At 49.0% G+C, this 20,043-nt stretch overlaps 1 protein-coding gene across 2 annotated transcripts; it reads left to right on the plus strand.

The window, feature by feature from the left end:
• Positions 1–1,686: 1,686 nt before the first annotated feature.
• On the plus strand, positions 1,687–18,876 carry GOSR2 (golgi SNAP receptor complex member 2). 2 transcript variants are annotated; one of them, XM_045814164.2, is made up of 6 exons: positions 1,687–1,779; positions 8,200–8,264; positions 9,793–9,901; positions 10,723–10,855; positions 12,849–12,989; positions 16,140–18,876. In XM_045814164.2, the coding sequence occupies exons 1-6, from the start codon at positions 1,751–1,753 to the stop codon at positions 16,299–16,301; spliced, it is 639 nt and encodes a 212-aa protein (XP_045670120.1). In that variant the 5' UTR covers positions 1,687–1,750; the 3' UTR covers positions 16,302–18,876. The 2 variants fall into 2 exon arrangements, with proteins under 2 accessions (XP_045670120.1, XP_045670121.1); XM_045814165.2 differs by lacking the exon at positions 12,849–12,989.
• The last annotated feature ends 1,167 nt before the right edge of the window (positions 18,877–20,043 follow it).

Genomic DNA, 20,043 nt, shown 5'->3' on the forward strand with positions numbered 1-20,043 from the left:
TATCTGCCTTACCCACCTCATTGGGATGCCCTGAGGTCCAAAGAAGAGCAACATATAGACATAAATATTCTTTGAGAAAATTTTAAATTTCTATCCAACCTCTAAAAGCTTCTAACTATAGAATTTTAAAAATCTGTAAATAAAAATCTATACATGACATTTAAGATCCCCCATGACTTAGCTCCAACTTTTCTTCTGACGCTATTATTGCCCCAAGTCCCCTAAACCCAGCCACGGGAGGTCTATGTTCTTTCTCTTTTCCTTTCCTCAAGCTATATCCTCAGCTTCAAATGCCCTTCATCTCCATTAGGCCAACGAAATAAACATGTACGGGGCGCCTGGGTGGCTCAGTCAGGTAAGTGACAGACTCTTGGTTTCTGCTAACGTCATGACCTCATGGGTGGTGGGATAGAGCCCAGTGTTGGGCTCTCCTGGGTGGGGAGTCTGCTTGAGATTCTCTCCCTCTCCCTCTGCCCCTCCTCCCCTGGGGCAAGCTGGCATGCACTCTCTCTAAAACAAATAAAAAAATCTTTAGGGGAAAAAAAACATTTACAGAGTGGTTAGTGTGTGCAAGACAGTGTTAAAACTGATTCTTAAAAACAAAAATAAAAACAAAACAAAAATCTACTGATTCTTGAAGGCCCCATTCGTAGGCTATTTAGTCCATGAACTCTTCTTGCTTTTCTTCAGAAAAATGGTACTTTGTATCATTTGTAGCACTTATTCTACCTGATAATGTGGCTTGAGGGCATGATTAGCCCGCTCAACAGACTATGAGAGAGGAGACATTTGAGGGCTATCTTACTGGTATCCCCCCCCCCCCCCGTATCTGTGCCTGGTAGGTGCTCATTAATATTAGAATAAATGTAACAATGTTAGGGAAAGAATGTACATGGGTGGACAGTGTCTTGGGACGCAAAACTGGGTGGACTCCAGGATACAGGAAAATAAAAGCATCAACTTGTCAAAGGAAGAGGAACATCTCCTCCCTTGGGAGGAACTGCAGATAAGCCTGGGAGGGTGGACACGGGTTAGGTCTACGCGGAAAGACCGAAGCGTCCAAATCCTTCAAGTCCTAACTCAAATGCCACCTCTTCCATTTAAGTCTTTCCTGAATCTCCGACGGGGCTGACCCCCAGCTCGGCTCAGTCTCTTTGGACTTTCTCCCCTGTAGATGTTTATTTGTACACTTATCTTACTTCACCTCTTTGGAGGGCAAGGGGAACCCCGTTTCTCCCACAGCACACATGACACATGGTAACCACACATTCACTGTGAGTTTATTGGAAGGGTAAATGGCGGGGGGGCAGTAAGCGGACAGATTTGACATAGGAGAAGCCTGGGTCAGAAACTCCAGCGAAGAGTGAAACCTCCAGACCCACCGTTCGGCAGTTTCCAGGGCAGGGCAGGTATGCACCCGCTGTCCCGCTGCCAGCCTGGCTCTGAGGGCCTCACCTCGGTCCTCCCCGACTGCCCTGGTCAACGCCTGACTCGAAGCTGAAGACCGCCCCCCGCCAAAAACTAGGCTTCCTCGTCCCCGACCTGCGGCAGCGCCCTGACTACACTTAGCCTTCTTCTCCGGGCCTCTTCTCCCGGTGCCCTCCTCCTCTGTCGCCACCACCACCAGCAGGGCGCGCGTGGGGGCGACCCTGGCCGGCAGGAGGGGGCGGGGCCTGCGGCCGGAAGCCGGAAGCCGGAAGCGGGACTGTGAGGACGTGTTCCGAGGAAGGGACCCGGCGGGGCCGGCGACATGGAGCCGCTGTACCAGCAAACGCACAAGTGAGGGCCGCGTCGGGGCACGGGCGGGGGCGCAGCCAGGCTGGGCGAGGCCGGCTCCCCTGGCTGGGGCCTCGGGGCGTCCGCCAGTGTAGAGGCCGAGTCCTTCCGCCGGGGCGCTGCCGGGGGCAGCTCGGAAGCGCTCCAATCTCTGGCGGGGTGCCCAGGTCAGCGGCGGAGGGAGGGTCCCGCCTGATACGTGGGGACGTTGGGCCGGACGGCCCCTGGGATCTTGGAGGCCGCGACTACCTACCTGCTAGGTAGAGTAGGCGAAGGGAAAATCACACCTACAGATGATAATACTTTCTCCAGCACCTGCCAACTCGATGCTCTGGGTTGGTAGAGCTGGTGGGGAGTCAGGATCCCTACACAGAGTTTACTATTTACTTGGAACAGTCAAGGGACGTCCGAAGAAAGCTCTAAGGTGTGATAGGATGGGATGGAGGGTAAATGAGCAGTACAAACGGAATCTTCTTTAGCAACTTAGAAAGATCCATCATTGGGCTAAGGTCATCAGAAAAAGCTTATTATAGCTCACAGCTCCTAAATGATGTCAGCCCCTACTCTTCATTGACATTAATCTTGTTGCTGCTACATTATCCCCCCTTTTATTCTGATATGGTTTATACTAGAGACCATAATGATGAAGTGTTTGGTTTCGGTGAGTGAAAATAGAGAACCTACTTTGTAATGATATTAAAATGACAGAGTTTGCTCTCACCCTGGGAGCCCTAGTCTTATATAAAAATTATAGAAAGGGACTTTAAAAATTCGACCTGTGAGTTAATTGGAAAAGGAATGACAGTTCTCATGTTGCTAAGAAAGGGCAGGCCTTTTACAGTTTGTCTTTCCCCTCAAGTACTGAACCTGAGAGTTCTGATTCTAGCCGACTTCACCTTGTTTCTCTAATCTATAAAATGTTAGTTTGGGGCCGGTTAAACTTCCAGGCTCCTTTCAGCTTCATAATACTGGTGATTGAGTGTCTTAGAGAGGAAATACACAATTCTGTGAGCATCAGCAATTATTTTTTGCATTTGCAGAAACTAATGATTGTAGCTGAATTGACACAGCAGTAACTGAGCATATGAATTGTACTGGAACTTTGAACCCAATTTGTTGTTATCTCTTGCCATGTCCCTGAAAGTACATTGAGATCAATATTTTAAAGTTATGTATCTTGAAAACTCCTGAAGCGCCTGAGCAATGAGTGAAAAAAAAGGGTGAAAATCAGAATAAACATCTTACACTTTAATACTGCATTCAGAGGAATAAGTAGCCAGACTTCAATTTTTGATATTCCAGTGGTTGTAAAGGTGCCCATACTTGTCCCCTATATCCTCCAACATCATTCAGTGCCCTGCACCTTATTATCCCTAGAGATTCTGATTCGTTGTCTGGAACACAAAAGCAGCTCTATTTTTAACAAGTTCTCCGAGTGATTTTGATGAGCAGCTGGGTGGAAAAACTATTATTTTATCTCAAGACCAGTTTTTCCTTTTTTTTTGATTTTGCCTTCTGGTTAGAGGCTAATTGCAGTAGAGGCAAAGTCAGGGAGATGAGAATGACCAGATGGTTCCCACTGCTTTTAAGTAAAAACAACCACAAAGATTTGTATGATGCTATGTAGGTTACACAACAGTTTCATACTGCATTTGGCTCTCTGAGCCTTTAAATAATTGTGATTGTTAGTACCTTATTTTACCTAAGACTGAGGTTCCAAGGAGTTAAATGACTTGTTCATGGTCCCTCCCCTGTGTAGTGGAACCAGAACTTGCAATCAGTATCTTTTTTTTTTTTTTTTTTTTTAAGATTTTATTTATTTATTTGACAGAGATAGAGACAGCCAGCGAGAGAGGGAACACAAGCAAGGGGAGTGGGAGAGGAAGAAGCAGGCTCATAGCGGAGGAGCCTGATGTGGGGCTCGATCCCATAATGCCGGGATCACGCCCTGAGCCAAAGGCAGACGCTTAACCACTGTGCCACCCAGGCGCCCCTGCAATCAGTATCTTTTAACTCCAAAACTGTTTCCTGCTCACAGTGGTCAGAGCAGCATGCATACAAAGTGGTGTGTATGAAGGAAGATGACGGTAGTTCCATGGACTTTTAAAAAGCAATTTCATTCTAAAATTCTTCCTAGATCTTCTACAGACTTTTTTTTTTTTTTTAAAGTCAGCGACAGTGACTTGCTGTTAGATCTCCCTGCTTGTTTATGTTATTACCCAAGCCCCCCATGCCCCCATGCTGGACAGGGCTAGGACTTCTGGTTTCTAGTGTCCGCACCCCCAAGTCACACCTGTGTATCACCTGTTCCTTATTGGCTTCAAGTGTGTTGTCTGAATTCCCAGTTCAGTTTAAAACAGATTTCCCCCTTGGCGTATAGTAGTTCCCACCATGCCATTCATACTTGCTTTGTTATTTTGCATTTATTTCCTCGAGCATGAAATGTAGAGGTTGGAATCATTTTCTTGGCTCTATCTCTTCTAGTTCATTCAAAGCATATAATAGAGCTTAGATGGGAAAAGTCAGTAACGTTTCCCTACAACTAGAATTTATCCGTTTGAGCTTAGAAAATACTAAAAGCCACCTGAAGGGTGTTTACAGGGTGGGTGTTGCCATCATCTCTCCCTTTGTCCTCACAGAATTTAAGAATTGAAGGGGTGGGGGCCTCCTGGGTGGCTCATTTGGTTAGGCACCGACTCTTGGTTTCGGCTCAGATCATGACCACAGGGTCATGGGATTGAGTCCGGTATCAGTCTCTATCCCTCTGTTGCGCCGTCACCCCCCCCTCCCACCGCCACTTGCACACATGCACTCTCTCTCTCTCTCTCAAGAAATTAAAAAAAAAAGGACTGGCAAGATCTTCCATTCCAACACACTTTGATCAGGAAGACCCTTTATAAAACCCAAGGCAGTTCACGTACTCTGTGTTTAAATATGCAAGAGCTCTTTTTTTTTCTTCCTTTTCTGGAAGAGCAAGAGTTCATAGTTATGCTTGGGTTGGGGGGGAGGGGCACGCTGAGGGGAAATCTGTCATCTTGAAATTTGGACCTTTTGGTTCCGAATCTCCCTTAAGGAACAGCAGTGGCGAACAAACCTGTTCCCCTTCGTATATGTTTTTTTTTTTTTAAGATTTTATTTATTTATTTGACAGAGAGAGACAGCCAGCGAGAGAGGGAGCACAAGCAGCGGGAGTGGGAGAGGAAGAAGCAGGCTCCCAGCAGAGGAGCCCGATGTGGGGCTCGATCCCAGAACGCCGGGATCACGCCCTGAGCCGAAGGCAGACGCTTAACGCCACCCACGCCCCATCCCTTCGTATATGTTAGCTCTAGATATTTGAAGAGCAGCAGCTGCCCCCTTTAATTTAGGGTTTTTTCCCTTTTCCTTCCTCAGAGGCTTACTGTCGCCGGCTCTTCTGGCCATTCCTCTTCGTGACTTGACTTCTAGAGTCTTTCCCGGCCGTCTTGTTCATCCATCTTCCATTAGGGGAAGCCTTTAACAGCCGGGGTCCTTTAACCGATGGCTCCCACGGTGGAGTGCCATTCGATATCATACATGTGACTTTTTAAAAAAGTCTTAAGTCAAAATGCTTTTCATCCCGGACAAAGTTTATCTTACTCTTTCAGACTTAATGAAAAATATTAATAGTTGTTTTGTGGTACAATATCCTAACCGCTCATTGTAGCACAGAATCATGTGCAGGTTTCATAAACAGAAGTTGGGTTTTTTAAAAAATATTGAACAAAACATAGAGCCAGAGGCAGTCCTGTGGTAGAATGCTGGAATCTTCCCTAGCATCCCCTGGGTACCATCATTTAGCCCGCCCTGAAGCCCTCATCCTTGAAGTTTAAAGTACTTGTCAGTCCAATGGGAGAGATGTGGTCTCTCCTTATTTTTAATTTGCATTCTCCTGATGACCAGTCAAGTGGCGTGTCTGTTTATATCTGTTGACCGTTTGGGTTTTCTTTTCTGTCAGTTGCCCTTCGCCCGTTTTACAGAAGTGCTTTGTATGACTTTTCCTATTGACTTGTAGCCTTTTTCTTACATATTCTAGACATTAGTCCTTTCTCATCTGCTCCAGGTATTATCTAGTCTCTGCCTGTCTTTTTACTCGTTTATTTTTTTATAGTGTCTTCACTGTAGGAAAGTTTTTTGTTTTAACGTAGGCAAATTTACCAGCCTTGTGGTTTGTGAGGTTTGGGGGATAGTTTTGGTTTTTGTCTTGTTTAAGAAATTCTTTAACCTGAGTCATAGTATGTACTCCTATATTTTCTTCAGAAAGTTTTTTTAATTTAAATTCAGTTAATTAACATCTACTGTATTATTAGTTTCTGAGGTGGAGTTCGGTGGTCCATCAGTTTCTTCAGCAAGTTTTAAAGCCTCGCTTTTTCCGTTTGGGCTTTAAACCATCTTGAGTTTGTTTTTGTGTGTTATGTGAGATACCGTCTTCTACGTGGGTAACAAACTGAGCCTTTGGCATTGATTGTGGTCCATTCTTTTCCCACTCATTTATGTCATCGAGTCCCCAAACATGGAGGACTCTTTCTAGCCTCTCTTCTTTGCTCTTGGGTCAGCGTTGGGGTCAGGGTTTGTCTGTCTGTCTCTGCACTACTACCATATTGGTTTTATTATTATGGCTTTGTAATAAGTGTTCATAGCAGGTGGGACAAGTCATCTCTCTCGTACGTAATTCAGAGTTGTCTTGGATATTCTTTGCCCCCTACCCCCCCCCCTTTTTTATGTTCCTGTTTCTGTCAGTACTGCTAATTTTCAGATTTGCTGTGTGAAGCTACCGTTGAAAATTTATCTCACTGCCAACATGCAGGCCTTCAGGCCTTCTGTGAAATCCTAATTCTCCCTTCCATCAGCATTGCCATGCGGTCCTCTGCTGCTGCCTCTGTGGTAACCCTGATCCAGTCGTTGGTTAAGTCAAGCTGCATCCCTATGTATGCCTCCAAATCTCCACGTGCCCTCATTCTAAACTATCAGGACTTACCTTACCGGAGTAGCAGTCTGGGCCCTCCGTCTCTGGTAGTGATTTCTAGTTTCCTCTCGGGGCCGTGGGTCTCACCCAGGCGCACTCAGAGTCATTAGAGAGTGGGCCTTGCTTCTTGTGCCACGGGTCATGTGTAGAGGCTACAGGAAAGCCCTGGAAAAGACAAGAGGAAGTTGAAAACAAATTTGGGCTCCTTTGCTTGCATTGGTCAACTTGGGTTCACAGTTTGTGGTGCCCATGGTGGGAGGACAGCGGCTGACCTTTCCCTCAGGGGTTGGAGGTGATAGAAGAGCTCAGCTGACTCCTTCTCTGTGCCTCTAAGGTGGAGAGACCAGAAGCACCGGGAAGCGGTTGTCAGGGGCAGCATAAGCAATGTTCCAGGCCTGATCACAGAGGTCTGCTAGGAAGGGCTCCGAGGGTGACCTTGGCCAAGCCCAGGGGAGCCCCCAGAGAGTGCTCCAGGGCCTGACGTCTGGGACCACGCTAGAGGTCCAGGGTACAGTGTTGCATTTCCAAATGAGATCGCAGTCGTCTGGTATTGCCAGGGAAAGATGTTTACCAAACAGGAGATCCCTATCTTTCAGGACCTTCTCTGATCGTTTTCTCCAGCTAATCGCCTCATCCCTTCTCCCCTCCGACCCCGACTCTTTCAGGGTGGCCAGCCTGCTTGGGGTCCACATGACAGGCCCTTTTGCCTGTCATTTTCTCCATCTCTTCCCTCACCAGTCCATGTGTCCCAGCTGCAAAATGATCTTCAGAACTCGCCGCACCCCACCAGTTTCCCCCAGCGTACTCTTTTGTGTACTTGCCTTTGCTTGGCACCACCCTTCCTCTGCTTCCTTTTTGTTTATACTTGTATGTATGAGTGCTCTCTCAAATCTTCTGGGGACTTCTCATGTGCCTCTGGCCTGTCCTTCCTAATTACATTGTTTCTCAAGGACAAGGATTATATCTATCCTGCCCTTTGACTCTCCCAAGTACAGACCAGCGCCTAGCACACTGGGTCAAAGACCAGCGAGTGGGATTGGCTGGGTCCAGATTGAGGTTTATCACTTGCTGTGTGACCTTGAACAAGCTACATAACCTTTCTGGGCTTCCGTTGTCTTATTTACAAAATGAAGATGATAACGGTCCTTTCCTCGTGTGGTTATTGACTTTGCGGAGTGTCTTAGATGTGGCAAAGCGCTCAGGTAGTGCCGCCCGTCGGTGGTGTTATTAACATGATTAACATCGTCGCATTAACCTTATTCACGTTAAAATATCAGAAACCCCGCCGACACGCGGCCTGAAGTGCTGCTTACAAATTTCACGGTTCAGCGATGCTGTCAATTTATATCGGTTACATGTTGGCATCAGAAAACGTGTCTTTCCCGACCGAAGCACTGTTGATGACTCCTGTCTCTCTCATTTCCTCTCTCTTCCTTTGATAGGCAGGTCCACGAGATCCAGTCTCACATGGGACGCCTGGAGACAGCAGACAAGCAGTCTCTGCACTGTGAGTAATTAACTATGGAGACCAGAGTCCTTTCTCTGATGACACGACGCTAATGGGCTGGGTTTCCTGACCGCATTTCTGCCTCGGGGGCTTAATGATTCAGCACAGAATGAGTTCTGTTGTTACGGTGGACAGAAAAACCCTCCGGCAAAGTCCCTCACTTCCCTGATTGCGCCCTGTGGAATCCCACAAGTCTTATCCACCATTACCCCTCCACTCAACCTGACATGGCCCTATGGGAATGGACGTCCTCTCCTCCATCTGTCTTAATCTAATTACCGAGCCCTTGGAGGAATGTGCTCCGCACCCACTCAGAGATGTTTAGCTGGAATCGGTCGTTTCTTTTGAGCTGAGAACTGTGGCTAAATTTTAGGAGGATTATTCAGACCCGAATAGCAATATTAATTAGTTTAGTTCCCACACCGTGGTTCCTTTGGAGAAGGGCCCTGCTTTTTGTTTCGTAGTTTCTTGGCTGTGGTAGGAGAAGGTCCTCCCTCGGAGCTGGTCAGACGGGCACCGCTGCACCGCACACGCTGCGGAGGCCACCCCGTCACCTCCCTATCTGGCCCCCAGCACGGCCGGTCCTGTCCGCTCACGCCTCCTGTCCACAGCTTCAAGAGCGTCTCCGGGTTCTGTGCCCACCGCGTTCTCCTCTAAACTGTGTGTGTGCGCTGCAGGTTGGCCCAGGAGGGTGACCTTGTTGGCCGCCATCGTGCCTTTCTGGGGCGAGAGGCCATCTGGGTGCCCTTCTCTGCACTGATTAGTGTCCATCGGCTCTGTCGGCCTTCCCAACGTTCCCCTTGTCACACGATTCAAAATGGAAAAGCGGTCATTTCGACCGTTTGTCAAAAGGGATAAGGAAAATGAGTGTATTTATCATATCTTTACCTCTGTGGATTCTTTCCTGGGCCTTTCCTAGTGATATTTGGTCTATTTTGGGGACGTCAGCGTCAGCCTGCCCATTCTTACAGAAAGCCTTAAGGGAGCGTTCCTCTGTGTTTCACACACTAATCTTCCCCTTTGTGCTCTTTTTTTCTTTTAACCTCATTACTGTAGGGAATTTAATTGGCAGCCTTTTTACTAGATATTTATAACTCGTATCTGAGAATAATCTCAAAGGAAAGGAGACCTCATTCTGTTTCAGAAGATACTGCATTTTGCTTAAAATATTTTGTGTCTAAAAGCAAGAAATTTATTTCTACAGAGTTATCTAGCTTTTTTAAAAATTGGCATTGTTATGGCTTTAACAGCTGTGTGTGTGTGTGTGTGTGTGTCTGTGTGTGTGTGTCTGTGTGTGTGTGTTTGTGTGTGTGTGTCTGTGTGTGTGTGTGTTTAGAACAACATTTACAGAGTCACTTAGTAGAACTTGTATTTCTTCCAGTTATTCACTAGCATATGCGTTTTTCTCCTTTTCAGATGTGTTTCTTTGAATTTATTGGGTATGGAAAAAAGACGTGTTTAATGTACTGTTCTAATTTAAGTTCGCTGTCTCTTTTCCAGCAATTATTCTTTTTTCTCTTTTGTGCAGTAGTAGAAAATGAAATCCAAGCACGCATAGACCAGATATTCAGCCATCTAGAACGTCTGGAGATTTTGTCCAGCAAGGAGCCCCCTAACAAAAGACAGAATGCCAAACTGTGAGTATTCTGACACCCTCAGCCCGTCAGGACTACCCCAGGGGGAGGCTAGCCAGTATTCTGAAAATCCATTTACACATTGAAAAACTGAGACTCTGTAAAGATAAAGTTCCCTTAAAGGGCATGATTCCATTTCAGTGATGCTTCCTCAAAGGAAAAAGCCTGTGAGGTTAGTGGCTCAGAAGCCTCGTGTCTCCTTATGTTGGGTCATTTTAAAATTTTGCCTCCTATACTTTTTTTTCTGACCAGACCCGTGGCCACTTGAAGCCTGCTGCCGCCAGAGAGGTTTGCTCTGGCCTTTGGTTCCCGCTGCCTTCTTGGGTTGAAATGAAATCTTGCCCTTAATCACTTCAATCAGTCTATTTATCATGAAATGCCGATCTCATGTTTGATACTCCCCCGTGAAATTAAAATGAACCCCCCCCCACCTCCACCCCAGCCCCCGTTCCCAAAAGTTTTATGAAACTTTGTTGATGCTTTACTCGAAAAGACGCCCTTGGGCTTCTTCTTGGAAAGCGATACAGTCCGTAGAAGGTCAGGGAGAGGTCCTTGAGTCTGCTTCCTGTCACCTGTTCCCTGTCATACATCCCGACCAGCAGATGCTTAAGTAAAGCTGCTAGAATCTTGTGGGCTGGAACCACAAGCTGCTTCTTTTTTTTTTTTTCCAACATCCTTGATCAAAATCAGATGATTTTGGTGGGGATAACGCACAGTGGGGTAAGGAGAAGCAAGGAAACATCTTTCTTGAATACAGAGCCTGGCCACTGCAGGTGTGCAGCCCTGGGTTCCTGGAATGTAATCTCTCTCTCCATCAATTCCAGTCGTGTTGACCAGTTAAAGTATGATGTCCAGCACCTGCAGACCGCTCTCCGAAACTTCCAGCACCGGCGATATGCAAGGGAACAGCAGGAGAGACAGCGAGAGGAGCTTCTGTCTCGCACGTTCACCACTAACGTAAGCCAGGCTCCGGGGTGGGGACCCACAGGCACTGGCAGCTCCCTGGAGCTGTGGCCGGGGTCTTGGAGCTTCATCCTTTTCGGGGGTGGCTGAAGCCGACCGAGGAGGAGAAGCTAACCGGAAATGATGGTGGCCTTTGTGCATTGCCACCGACGCTAGACCCAGACAGGGAATCTCTTTTGCTAACACAAAAGCGCGAAAAGGAGGCAGTTACGCTGGGGGAGTGGGCAGAGGCAAAAATGACCTGGTTTGACCGGGAGGTGGAAGTTCACATGGTGGAAACGTTTTTTTCAGATCGAAGAGAGACAGATGATGAGAACGGAGCTGTTTGTCAGGAGGGCAGCGGTCCAAAGCTGCCTTGGGGCGCTCGTCGCTGTGCTGTGTCTGTGTGTGGCTCCAGGGTCGGATGTGTGAAAATGGTTTTGCTCTGAATCTGAGCAGCAGTTTGGAGGAATTTGTTAACGGGTACTTTGTTTTGGATGGATCGCTTAACTTTGATCCTATTCAAAAGTGGCCTGTTGGTTTGCATGTTTGATTTTGGGGACACCCTTGGCCCTGCCCTTGAGTCTCGATGTGGAAGCATTTCCTGCACACGGCTGTAGCGCACACTGGCCTTTTTCATGTCCTGCGTCATATTTTCCACCAGGCGAGGTGGGCTTGGGGGTCTTTTTGTTTTGTTTTACAGAGAAGTTCATTTTCTAACAAGGTCTTAGCATTCTCAGCCTGCAGTCAGAATTCAGATCAGTCCACATTTCACAGAGGTTTGTCTCTGCCGTGTCCCCACTGGCAGTAAATTTCCCTGAGTGTTTCAGAATGTGCCTGCGTCGTTTTTGCTTCTCTAGGGTAAGCAGTCACGTATCCGTGAGTAACAGTTCGACAGTGTAATGAGGACGTGCTGCTGGTAGAGCGCTAAGCCTAGCTGCCTTTAGCTTGTGAAGAAAGGCAAAGCCGTGGCTCCTCCCCGTGAGAAGCTCCCGTGTGAGACTGAGAGCAGATGCGTGAGAAAGGATCCGAATATGCAGCAAGAGGCGGTGGTTTAGCCCCTTGGGGGTGATTGAAAGAGGTGAGAAGGACGCTGCCTGCCAGACCGAAGCCTGTGCCATTGTCGGGAGGCAGGAAAGAATGGAAGTACAGCCAGTCCTGACCGACTTCTGTATACAGTCCACTCTGGTGTAAACTTAGAGCCCCAGGACCGGTCTCAGAGTTTGTCTCTCCAGGATGGTTAAGAGGGCAGGCTCGGCACACTCGGTAGTGAGATGCAGGCCCCACTGGCCTTAGCAGCCGTGCGTATCTCAGACAAGCCGTTCACCTCCCTGGGCTTCCATTTCTTCACCTCTAAAACGGGGACACTACAGTAGCCACGTCGTGACATTAGAATGTGGATGAGGCGAGCTTAGCGTGATGCGCACGCAGGGTGGAAAGCGCTTGATCGTCCGTTTTTCCCTCCCTCCCTCCCTTTCTTTACAGCCCCTTTCTTGCCTGCTTAGGAGAATTGTCCCATCCAGGCCACCGTTAGAGCCTTCGATGGAAAGCACGGGCTCCTCTGTCCTGAGTCTCAATCTAATGGCAGCGATAAGCTGTGGATAAAACAGCTGCAGAGCAAAAGCAGACATTTAATACTGTGTGAAGGGAAAGCCGAGGAGAGGAACAAGTTCACAGTCAGAGAAGTAGTCAGAGAAAGCGAGGCCTTGAAGGACTGACGTTTTTCCTAAGCGGTGGTCACGGTAGAGGCAGGAATCGACGAGCCTTGTGTAGCAGAGTTCATTTGCCATTTGCGGAGTCACGTCGCTCTTCCTCTGAGCGAACAGAAGCCACCCCCGGTCTTAGCTTTGCTTTTTCCTCTCTGTGAGGTTCCTCTGATCCTTGCGCCGTTTCCTCTGGCCGTTCCTCTGGCTTGGCCTTGGCCGAAAGGCAGAGCGGCCGGATGCGGTGGGAGCCCAGGAGCGGACCGGCCCGCAGCGCTAACGCAGTGTCTGCGTCTCTTTCACAGGACTCTGACACCACCATCCCAATGGATGACTCGCTGCAGTGCAACTCCTCCCTCCAGAAAATTCACCACGACGTGGATGAGCTCATTGGAGGAGGGCACAGTATTCTGGACCAACTGAGGGCCCAGAGACTGACCTTGAAGGTGGGGGCCCTTCTGGGGGACAGGGAAAAGGCCCCTTGTTTTGGCCTCATCCAGCACTTTGGTCCCTGCGTATACACAGCGGTTCCGTGTGCTCACGTTGTGAGATTCTGATGGAGTCTGGGATCCTTCCTGTCGGAGCTGAATTATTGCGAGTCCACAGGTCACCACGCTCCCTTCGCCAGTAGCTGTTTCTTGCACTCGCAGCGAAGCATAATTTGGCATCTCTCGGTATCTAGGTCCTTTGCCATTTACTGAACCTGTCCTGAAAGTGACTGCTACAGAAGGAACCAGTAAGACCAAGAAATTCCAGTTTCAGAAAGGACAGAATCCACGATTCTGAGAAGGCAGATGCGGCCGTACTTGGCGCCTCGTCTTCCCGTGGCTTCCCAGACAGCCCCCCCCCCGCCCCCCATGGACCACTCCTGTGCTCCTGTAACCAAGCCCCCTGTGGGTGGGGTCTTAGGGCCGCGCTGGCTGACCGGCAGCAGACAGCTTCCAGAGCACCGGGTGCTGACCCATAGCACCGCCATACTCTCGTTAGTCACAGGTGTTTCTAGAAGCCCTGCCCCATTGGCTGAGACTCAAACCCCCCTGGGAGTGGTTTACAGAAACATTACACAGATTCTGATGTCAGTCGTGGTGTTTCAGCCTCAGCCCTTTTCCTGTATCAGCCCTGATGGATAATGGGGTGTGGGCTGTGCCTATTATCAGGGTGTGGTCCCCTGTGAACGAAGCACTCCCAGCCACTGAGCTGTGAGAATCAGTCACTCGGAAGTGTGAGCTTTATCTTAGTTTTTGTTGGACCACGTTGAGCCTGTCAGCTCCGCAGGACTTCAGTACGTTGCTGAACAGTCCCTGCTGTCTTTACCAGGGAGAAGGTCAGGCGAGCTGTGAGGGACACTTGACCTCCTGCCACTGGCTGCAGTGCTTCTGATGGTCTCTGACAGCTTCACGGGTGCCCCTCTTTCCTAGCGGCCACCTGCAGTCACCTGAACTGATACATGATGATTCATCTGCCCTGTCTTTAGAAAACTGCCCATATCCCAGGAAAACAGTAAAACCCTTTTGTTTATTTATGTTAAGAGAGCGTGCATGAGAGCAGGGGGTGGGAGGAGCTGGCAGAGGGAGAGGGAGAATCTTAAGCAGGCTCCATGCCCGTCAGGGGCTCCATCCCACACCCCTGAGATCATGACCTGAGCCGAAATCAAGAGTCGGACACTTACCGACTGAGCCCCCCAGGCGCCCCCATAAAACCCTTTTAGGACAAGACTCACCAATTCACACAAACGTCAACTTGGTGGGGGTTAGAGCTTCTTGTTAAAGCCAGTGTGTTCACTTCCCACGAAGGCTGGTGTCACCAGGGAGTCCAAGCAACATCTGCGCCTCCGCTGTCCCCAGAAGGAAGTGCCGGGAAGCCTGCGAGGCGGGTGGAGTTGGAATGAGAGGGTTCTAATTCATTTCCCTCTGCGCACCCATACTACTGCCTACCTGCCTTTTGTCTCTTGATTCCCTCCACCCACCTGCCACCCCGCTCCCTCTGGGGTTTTTCTGCCTAAACCATTTGAAAGCGACGTAAGGGAAAAGCATGAAGGAATTGGGCCATGATTTGGAGAAATTTGTGGTTGGAAAGAAATACATTTTTTTGAAGTTTATGTTAACTTTCAGGTGATTTCAGAAGCTTGATACTTGCACTTCGTACAGTGATGAAATAATCTCTCAGAGCTTAGCAGAATCTTTAGCTGAATTTTACCATCACTGTCGTGGAAACAAACACGTCCCTGGCCTCCTCTGGCAACAGTAAAGTTGGACTCGAGAGCCCCCTCTCAGTGAGGCTCGTTCGTCAGTGTCTGGGCTGAACCCAGGTTTTGAATTCCTGTCCGCGATGCCTCATGTTGTTTTCACTTCTGCCTCTTCTCTCTTGCTTGTTAATGCATCGTTCGTTTAAAAAATGCATGGAGGGCGTTAGTTCAGATGCCGTCCGTAGGATGCCGTGGGTGGTGCGTGTGGAAGTGGATCAGGTCTGCCCCAGGAGTCCTTTATACTCGATACTTCGTAAGAAATTGAGTGTGCTTAAAAACAAAAATTAGAAAGCAGAGAGGAAGGGCAGGCTGGGTGGTGTGGGCTGTTGATTTAGGAGTAAAATACCTTTTTGGTTTTGGTGGCATTTATGTAAGTAAGTCAGACCCTGTGGTAAACCTGGATGTTGACCCACACGTTACACGCCAAAGAATCCCAGAGGTTTCTGCTCTACGAGGTGAATGGGCTGATAGCCAGGACTTTGGAGTTAGGGAACAGAGGAAAAGTTTTTCGATACTCCCTTTTACAAAAATACATAAAACATTCCAACATAAAAAATTTTTCTTGAGGTATACTGTACGTGCAGGGGAACAGATCTGATTTGTGCGGGTCGTTGCGTTTTGGTAAACGCACCCCCTTTGTAACTCACACCGCTCTCAAGACAGAGACCACTTCCATCGGCCCTGGACAATCCCTCCTGCTTTTCCCAGCCAGTCAGCCCCTCCTTCCAGGCAACCATTGTTTTGATTTCTCACCATAAAGTAGTTTGCCTGTTACTGGACTTCATATAAATGTATTCGGAAGTGTGACTTCTTCCTCTCAGGAGGAAGCTCTTTCATATTGTTCCATGTCGGTCATTAGGTCCTTTTTATTGTCAAGGAGTATCCCCGTTATGCAGGTTCACTGGACGTGGTTTACCCGTTCTCTGGTTGACGTACACCCGTATTGTTGCCGGTGTTTCAATATTCTCCCGTGTTTTCCTTTAGAAGCTTTATGTTTAATTCTGTGATCCATCTCAAATTCATTTTTGTGCATAATATGAATTGAGGATCTTCTCACGCATAGACACGTGTATGACGTATAGGAGACGTGTGCGTATGTGTTTACGTGATACGTATGTGTGCTAGAGTCCGTTGTTACAGCACATTTGTGAAAAAGAATTTTCTTGCCTCCGTGCTTTGCTCTGGTTCCTTGATCAGAAGTCATTTGACCTTATGCGTGGATCTGTTTCTGATTAATCATGCTGCCTTTTACGTGCTTCCCGCGTGACCAGGAGACCGTCTGTTGGTTAAGTCCCATTGCTTGGCAAGACGAGCTGATGGTGGGTTTTCTTTCTCTGCTTGTCTGCCCCAGGGGACTCAGAAGAAGATCCTTGACATCGCCAACATGCTGGGCTTGTCCAACACCGTGATGCGGCTCATCGAGAAGCGGGCTTTCCAGGACAAGTACTTCATGATCGGCGGGATGCTGCTCACCTGCGCGCTCATGTTCCTCGCGGTGCAGTACCTGACGTGAGCCGGCCCGGCCCGCGGCTGCGCGTCGCCCCCGCCGCGTGAGAGTCTGCGTGAGAGCGTGTGCGCGAGCAAGGGGGTCCCGCAGGCGCCTCCCGGAATGTATGCCCTTCGTAACTGTGAAGACCACTTGGAAGTAATTGTGATGTGTAACCCAGTGGGGGTTTCAAACCTGCTCTGTGTTCTGGAATACCTTGGAGGGGGAGTTAGTGCCACCAGGATGCATGAAGCTTAGGAAATGAAAGCAGTACCTGTTCTCTCTCTCTCTTTCTTTCTTGCCCTCCCTGGGGGAGGAAGTGCCGTAAGGGTAAGGGATGAAGAAGGAAGGAGGAGGGAAAGAACGGCTTTGCTGGTTTTGTCCACGTAGCCGACACGCACCCCGGAAGGCTTTCGTAGTGAGCCTTGCAGATGGACTGTCCGCTTTGTCGTCATCTGGCCCTTCTGGCTCCTGACGGGTAGGTCAGAGCAGGAGCAAAACGGAGGGGAAAGAGGCCTTCTTTTCCTGCGTCATGGCAACAGATGGGTTTCCATGCTTCTGGTACTAGCTTCCCCCACCCCCCAGTGACATACAGATGACTAACTGCTGACACTTGTCACCCTGCCCTGGAAGTGGCTACCTAGAGGAAACAGGCACCGATGCTACTGCAGGCAGCAAGTAAGATTTTCCACATTACGGTGGTTGGGTGTTGCTCCTTTCTAAAGTGAGGCCAGTATTATTCCCTGAGAGTGTTCGGTCTTGAGACTGAAGACCCTAATCACTGATGTCTTTTCCAGTGCTTCATAGAATGGGTGGCCTCTGCGGTTCCAGGACCGCAGCCTGGCGTCCTGCCCAGGCTCTGGCGGGCCTTCGCCCCCGAGAAAGTCACTGTGCATGGAGGTTAGTGTTGTGTCCGTTACAGCGTCTTCTCGAGTTTTAGCATCTCCGACTCTCTGGCTCTCTTCCCTTCCCTGAAATCTAGCAGCTGCCAGCCAGGCCTCCATTCTGCCGAGCCAGTGTGGGCAGGCGTCACCCTGGAGACGTCCCTGGTGCCCTGTGAGTCTCTGTTGTCAGGGACCTTTTTCCTTCTCTGACCAACCCCCGGATCAAGGCTGTGCTGGTACCTGGTGTATTGTGGAATTTATTGTAAAGCCAGCCTCTCTGTTGTGACTGAGCACTGCAAGTACTAGAAAGAGCTGGTTAGCATGTGTTTTCATCTGTCACAGGCCCTACCAGCCCCCAGGCTCAGTAGCCTTATGGCAAGACAAAAATAATACCTAGAATTTCCCAGAACCGGAACCCTGGTCGGTATTCACTTCACCTGTGATTGTCCTGCCCCACCTGCGTCCTGTGTTTGTTTTTCGTCGCCTGGACAGTCATCTGTCTTTTTTTCTGCGTGTGTTCCATTCCACCTCCCTTACTTACCTCCCACCTGTTCCTCCTGTAGCAGTTTTGGTCTTTTCAGGCATACCCTCCGGCGAATGTGTCTTAACTGTCAACAGATTTTTAACACGAGTTTTTCCCGGTGCTGGTCGCACGCTTGGTGGGCTCTCCATTGCTCCTACCCCTCTGCACTCACCAGGGGCCCTGGGTTTCCAAGGAAGGGGGACTCTCTGACCCTCTCATGAAAGGGTCGCGGGCCCTGCCAGAGTGAGAATGGTGGCTTGGAGGGTAGACAGAGGAGTCTGGGCACCGAGGTCTGACTTTGGGGAGGTGAAATTTCCAGCACCGCCAGTACTCCTGCCAGCACAGGGATCCCAGCAGTCCATAAAGAGGGTTCCATAAAATGGATTTTTAAACTGCACAGACCCGGGTGTCCTATTCCCTGGACATCTGAGGATCCTGCAAAGAGCTTCCTTTAGAGGAAGGTGCATAAGGAACAACACCCCCGCCCCCACCCTGCATTGCTGGCGGGATAGATTTGTTGGTAGTGTACAGTGCGTGTTCACACGCTTGCCTTCCCAGTGAGCGCTCGTCCGCACGAGCCAGGAGTAAGGCTTTCCGTCCTGCTGTACTTGGAGAGCCCTTCTCCCTACTTTGTGATGCAAGTTACAGAGGCAGTTCGAGGGTCTTTACCGCCTGGGGCTAGGGAACAGCAGCCGCGGTGTGTCTGGAGACCCAGGGGCACCGAGATGGCATAAGCTGGCTTTCCGTGTCCTGTGAGAAACACACCTTGGCCTAACTGGGTGCTGTGGAGACGGCACCGCCAGAGTATAGGGAAGGTTCCAGGCCAGGGAAGGAGCACCCTCTAGTGGAGCTGGGGTGAAGTCTTAAGCAGCTGTGAGAATCTCCGGGGGGCAGCACCCATGACCTTGTACAGGACTTGGGTGTGCCCGGGGCCCTTGAAGACAGGTAGGTTGTCAAGGAGCGTGGGAATATCTTCATTCCATGAAGTGTACTCCAGGTGCGACCACCTTCAGAAAAACCAAACTCAAAGACCCAAGTAAGTAGGAGAGTCTTGATTTTTATACGAGGCGTCTCTGCTGGGTTTTCCCAAAGTCTTCTGCCCTGATGAACTTAAGTGGGTTTCGTTTGCAGATCTGGATGTGTACCTGTTGTTTTTGAAACACGTCAGTTAAATAAAGTTGAGATTGATATTTTATTTAGAAAATTATCTTTTGTAATTGATGACCCCTTTTATAAAGTTCCCAGGCCAGAGGTTCTCAAACACTGCTCCATGGCCAGAGGCTAGGCTGGCTGCCTTAGAAGCATCTGAGAAACTTGTTTAAAATTATAGATTCGTGGGGCCCATCCCAGACCTTCTAAATTATTTTTTGTCTCTAAGGTAATTCTGATTCTGTGTATCTTGGAACCACTGTCTTTCCGACCGAAGGCTTTTGTCTTAAAGATGATACCATTTGAAAAGAAATGCTGAGCTAGGCGGGCATATTTGTGTAAAGAGCAAAACTTATCAAGTCCAAAATAAAGTCTCATGTGTTGGTATCTTATTCCAGAAGAGAGTTGAGGAGACTTAGAGGAACTAACGAAAACAGTGCAATATAAAGAAATGAGGACCAGGGCAAATTCGAGTCATTACTAAGAAAAAACCCCAAGTGTGAGTCGCGAAGCCCTTCCAGAACTGTCCTGGGTCTGGTTCTGAGCCCCAGCAGCCAGAGCAAAGAGAGAAGCGTGATCTGTTATTGTCTCAGTGCGGGCGGGGATGTGGTTCACTCAGAGGAAAACCCAGACCCTAAACACTGCTAGCTTGTCTGTGGCCCTTACTGGAAGTCAGGTATGGTTATTCTCCTGGGTTGTCCCTCTGCTCTTCACAGACCCTCCGATTCAGGTCCTGTAGTATCCCCATTGTGCAAGTGGCTGAGATGTAATGACTTTTTCCGGGCCCCACATCTGTCTGGCTTCATAGCCCAAGCTCATAACCATGGCACTGAGGTGTGTCCCGTACCCGGGGTGAGGGGCAGGAGATGTAGGCACTATGCCAAGATTGAGGGTGCCTCACATGGCAGGTTCTCTGTCCTAAAGTATTTTCCTAATTCAAAGAGGGGGAGGGGATTTGTGGGGTAGGTTTCTGAAGGAGAGAATGGGTGCTGTGCTCAGGCTTTGCCACTAGGGGGAAACATAACCCCATCTGTGGCTGGACTCGGCCTGAAGCCTGGTATGTTTGGAAGAGGAGGAAACAGCCCTGCACTTGGGTTGGTTCCTTTTAGATACAAAATTCCCTGCTGAGTAGTGGCTCTGGGCTGTTCCTTGGGGCTCTCAGGATATGGCCAAAAAAGACCTGAAATCTATTAGTTCTGATTTTCAGACTCCC

This window comes from Ursus americanus, chromosome 23 (assembly GCF_024610735.1).
Source record: "Ursus americanus isolate L20-20 chromosome 23, mUrsAme1.1.p, whole genome shotgun sequence".
Lineage (NCBI taxonomy): Eukaryota > Metazoa > Chordata > Mammalia > Carnivora > Ursidae > Ursus > Ursus americanus.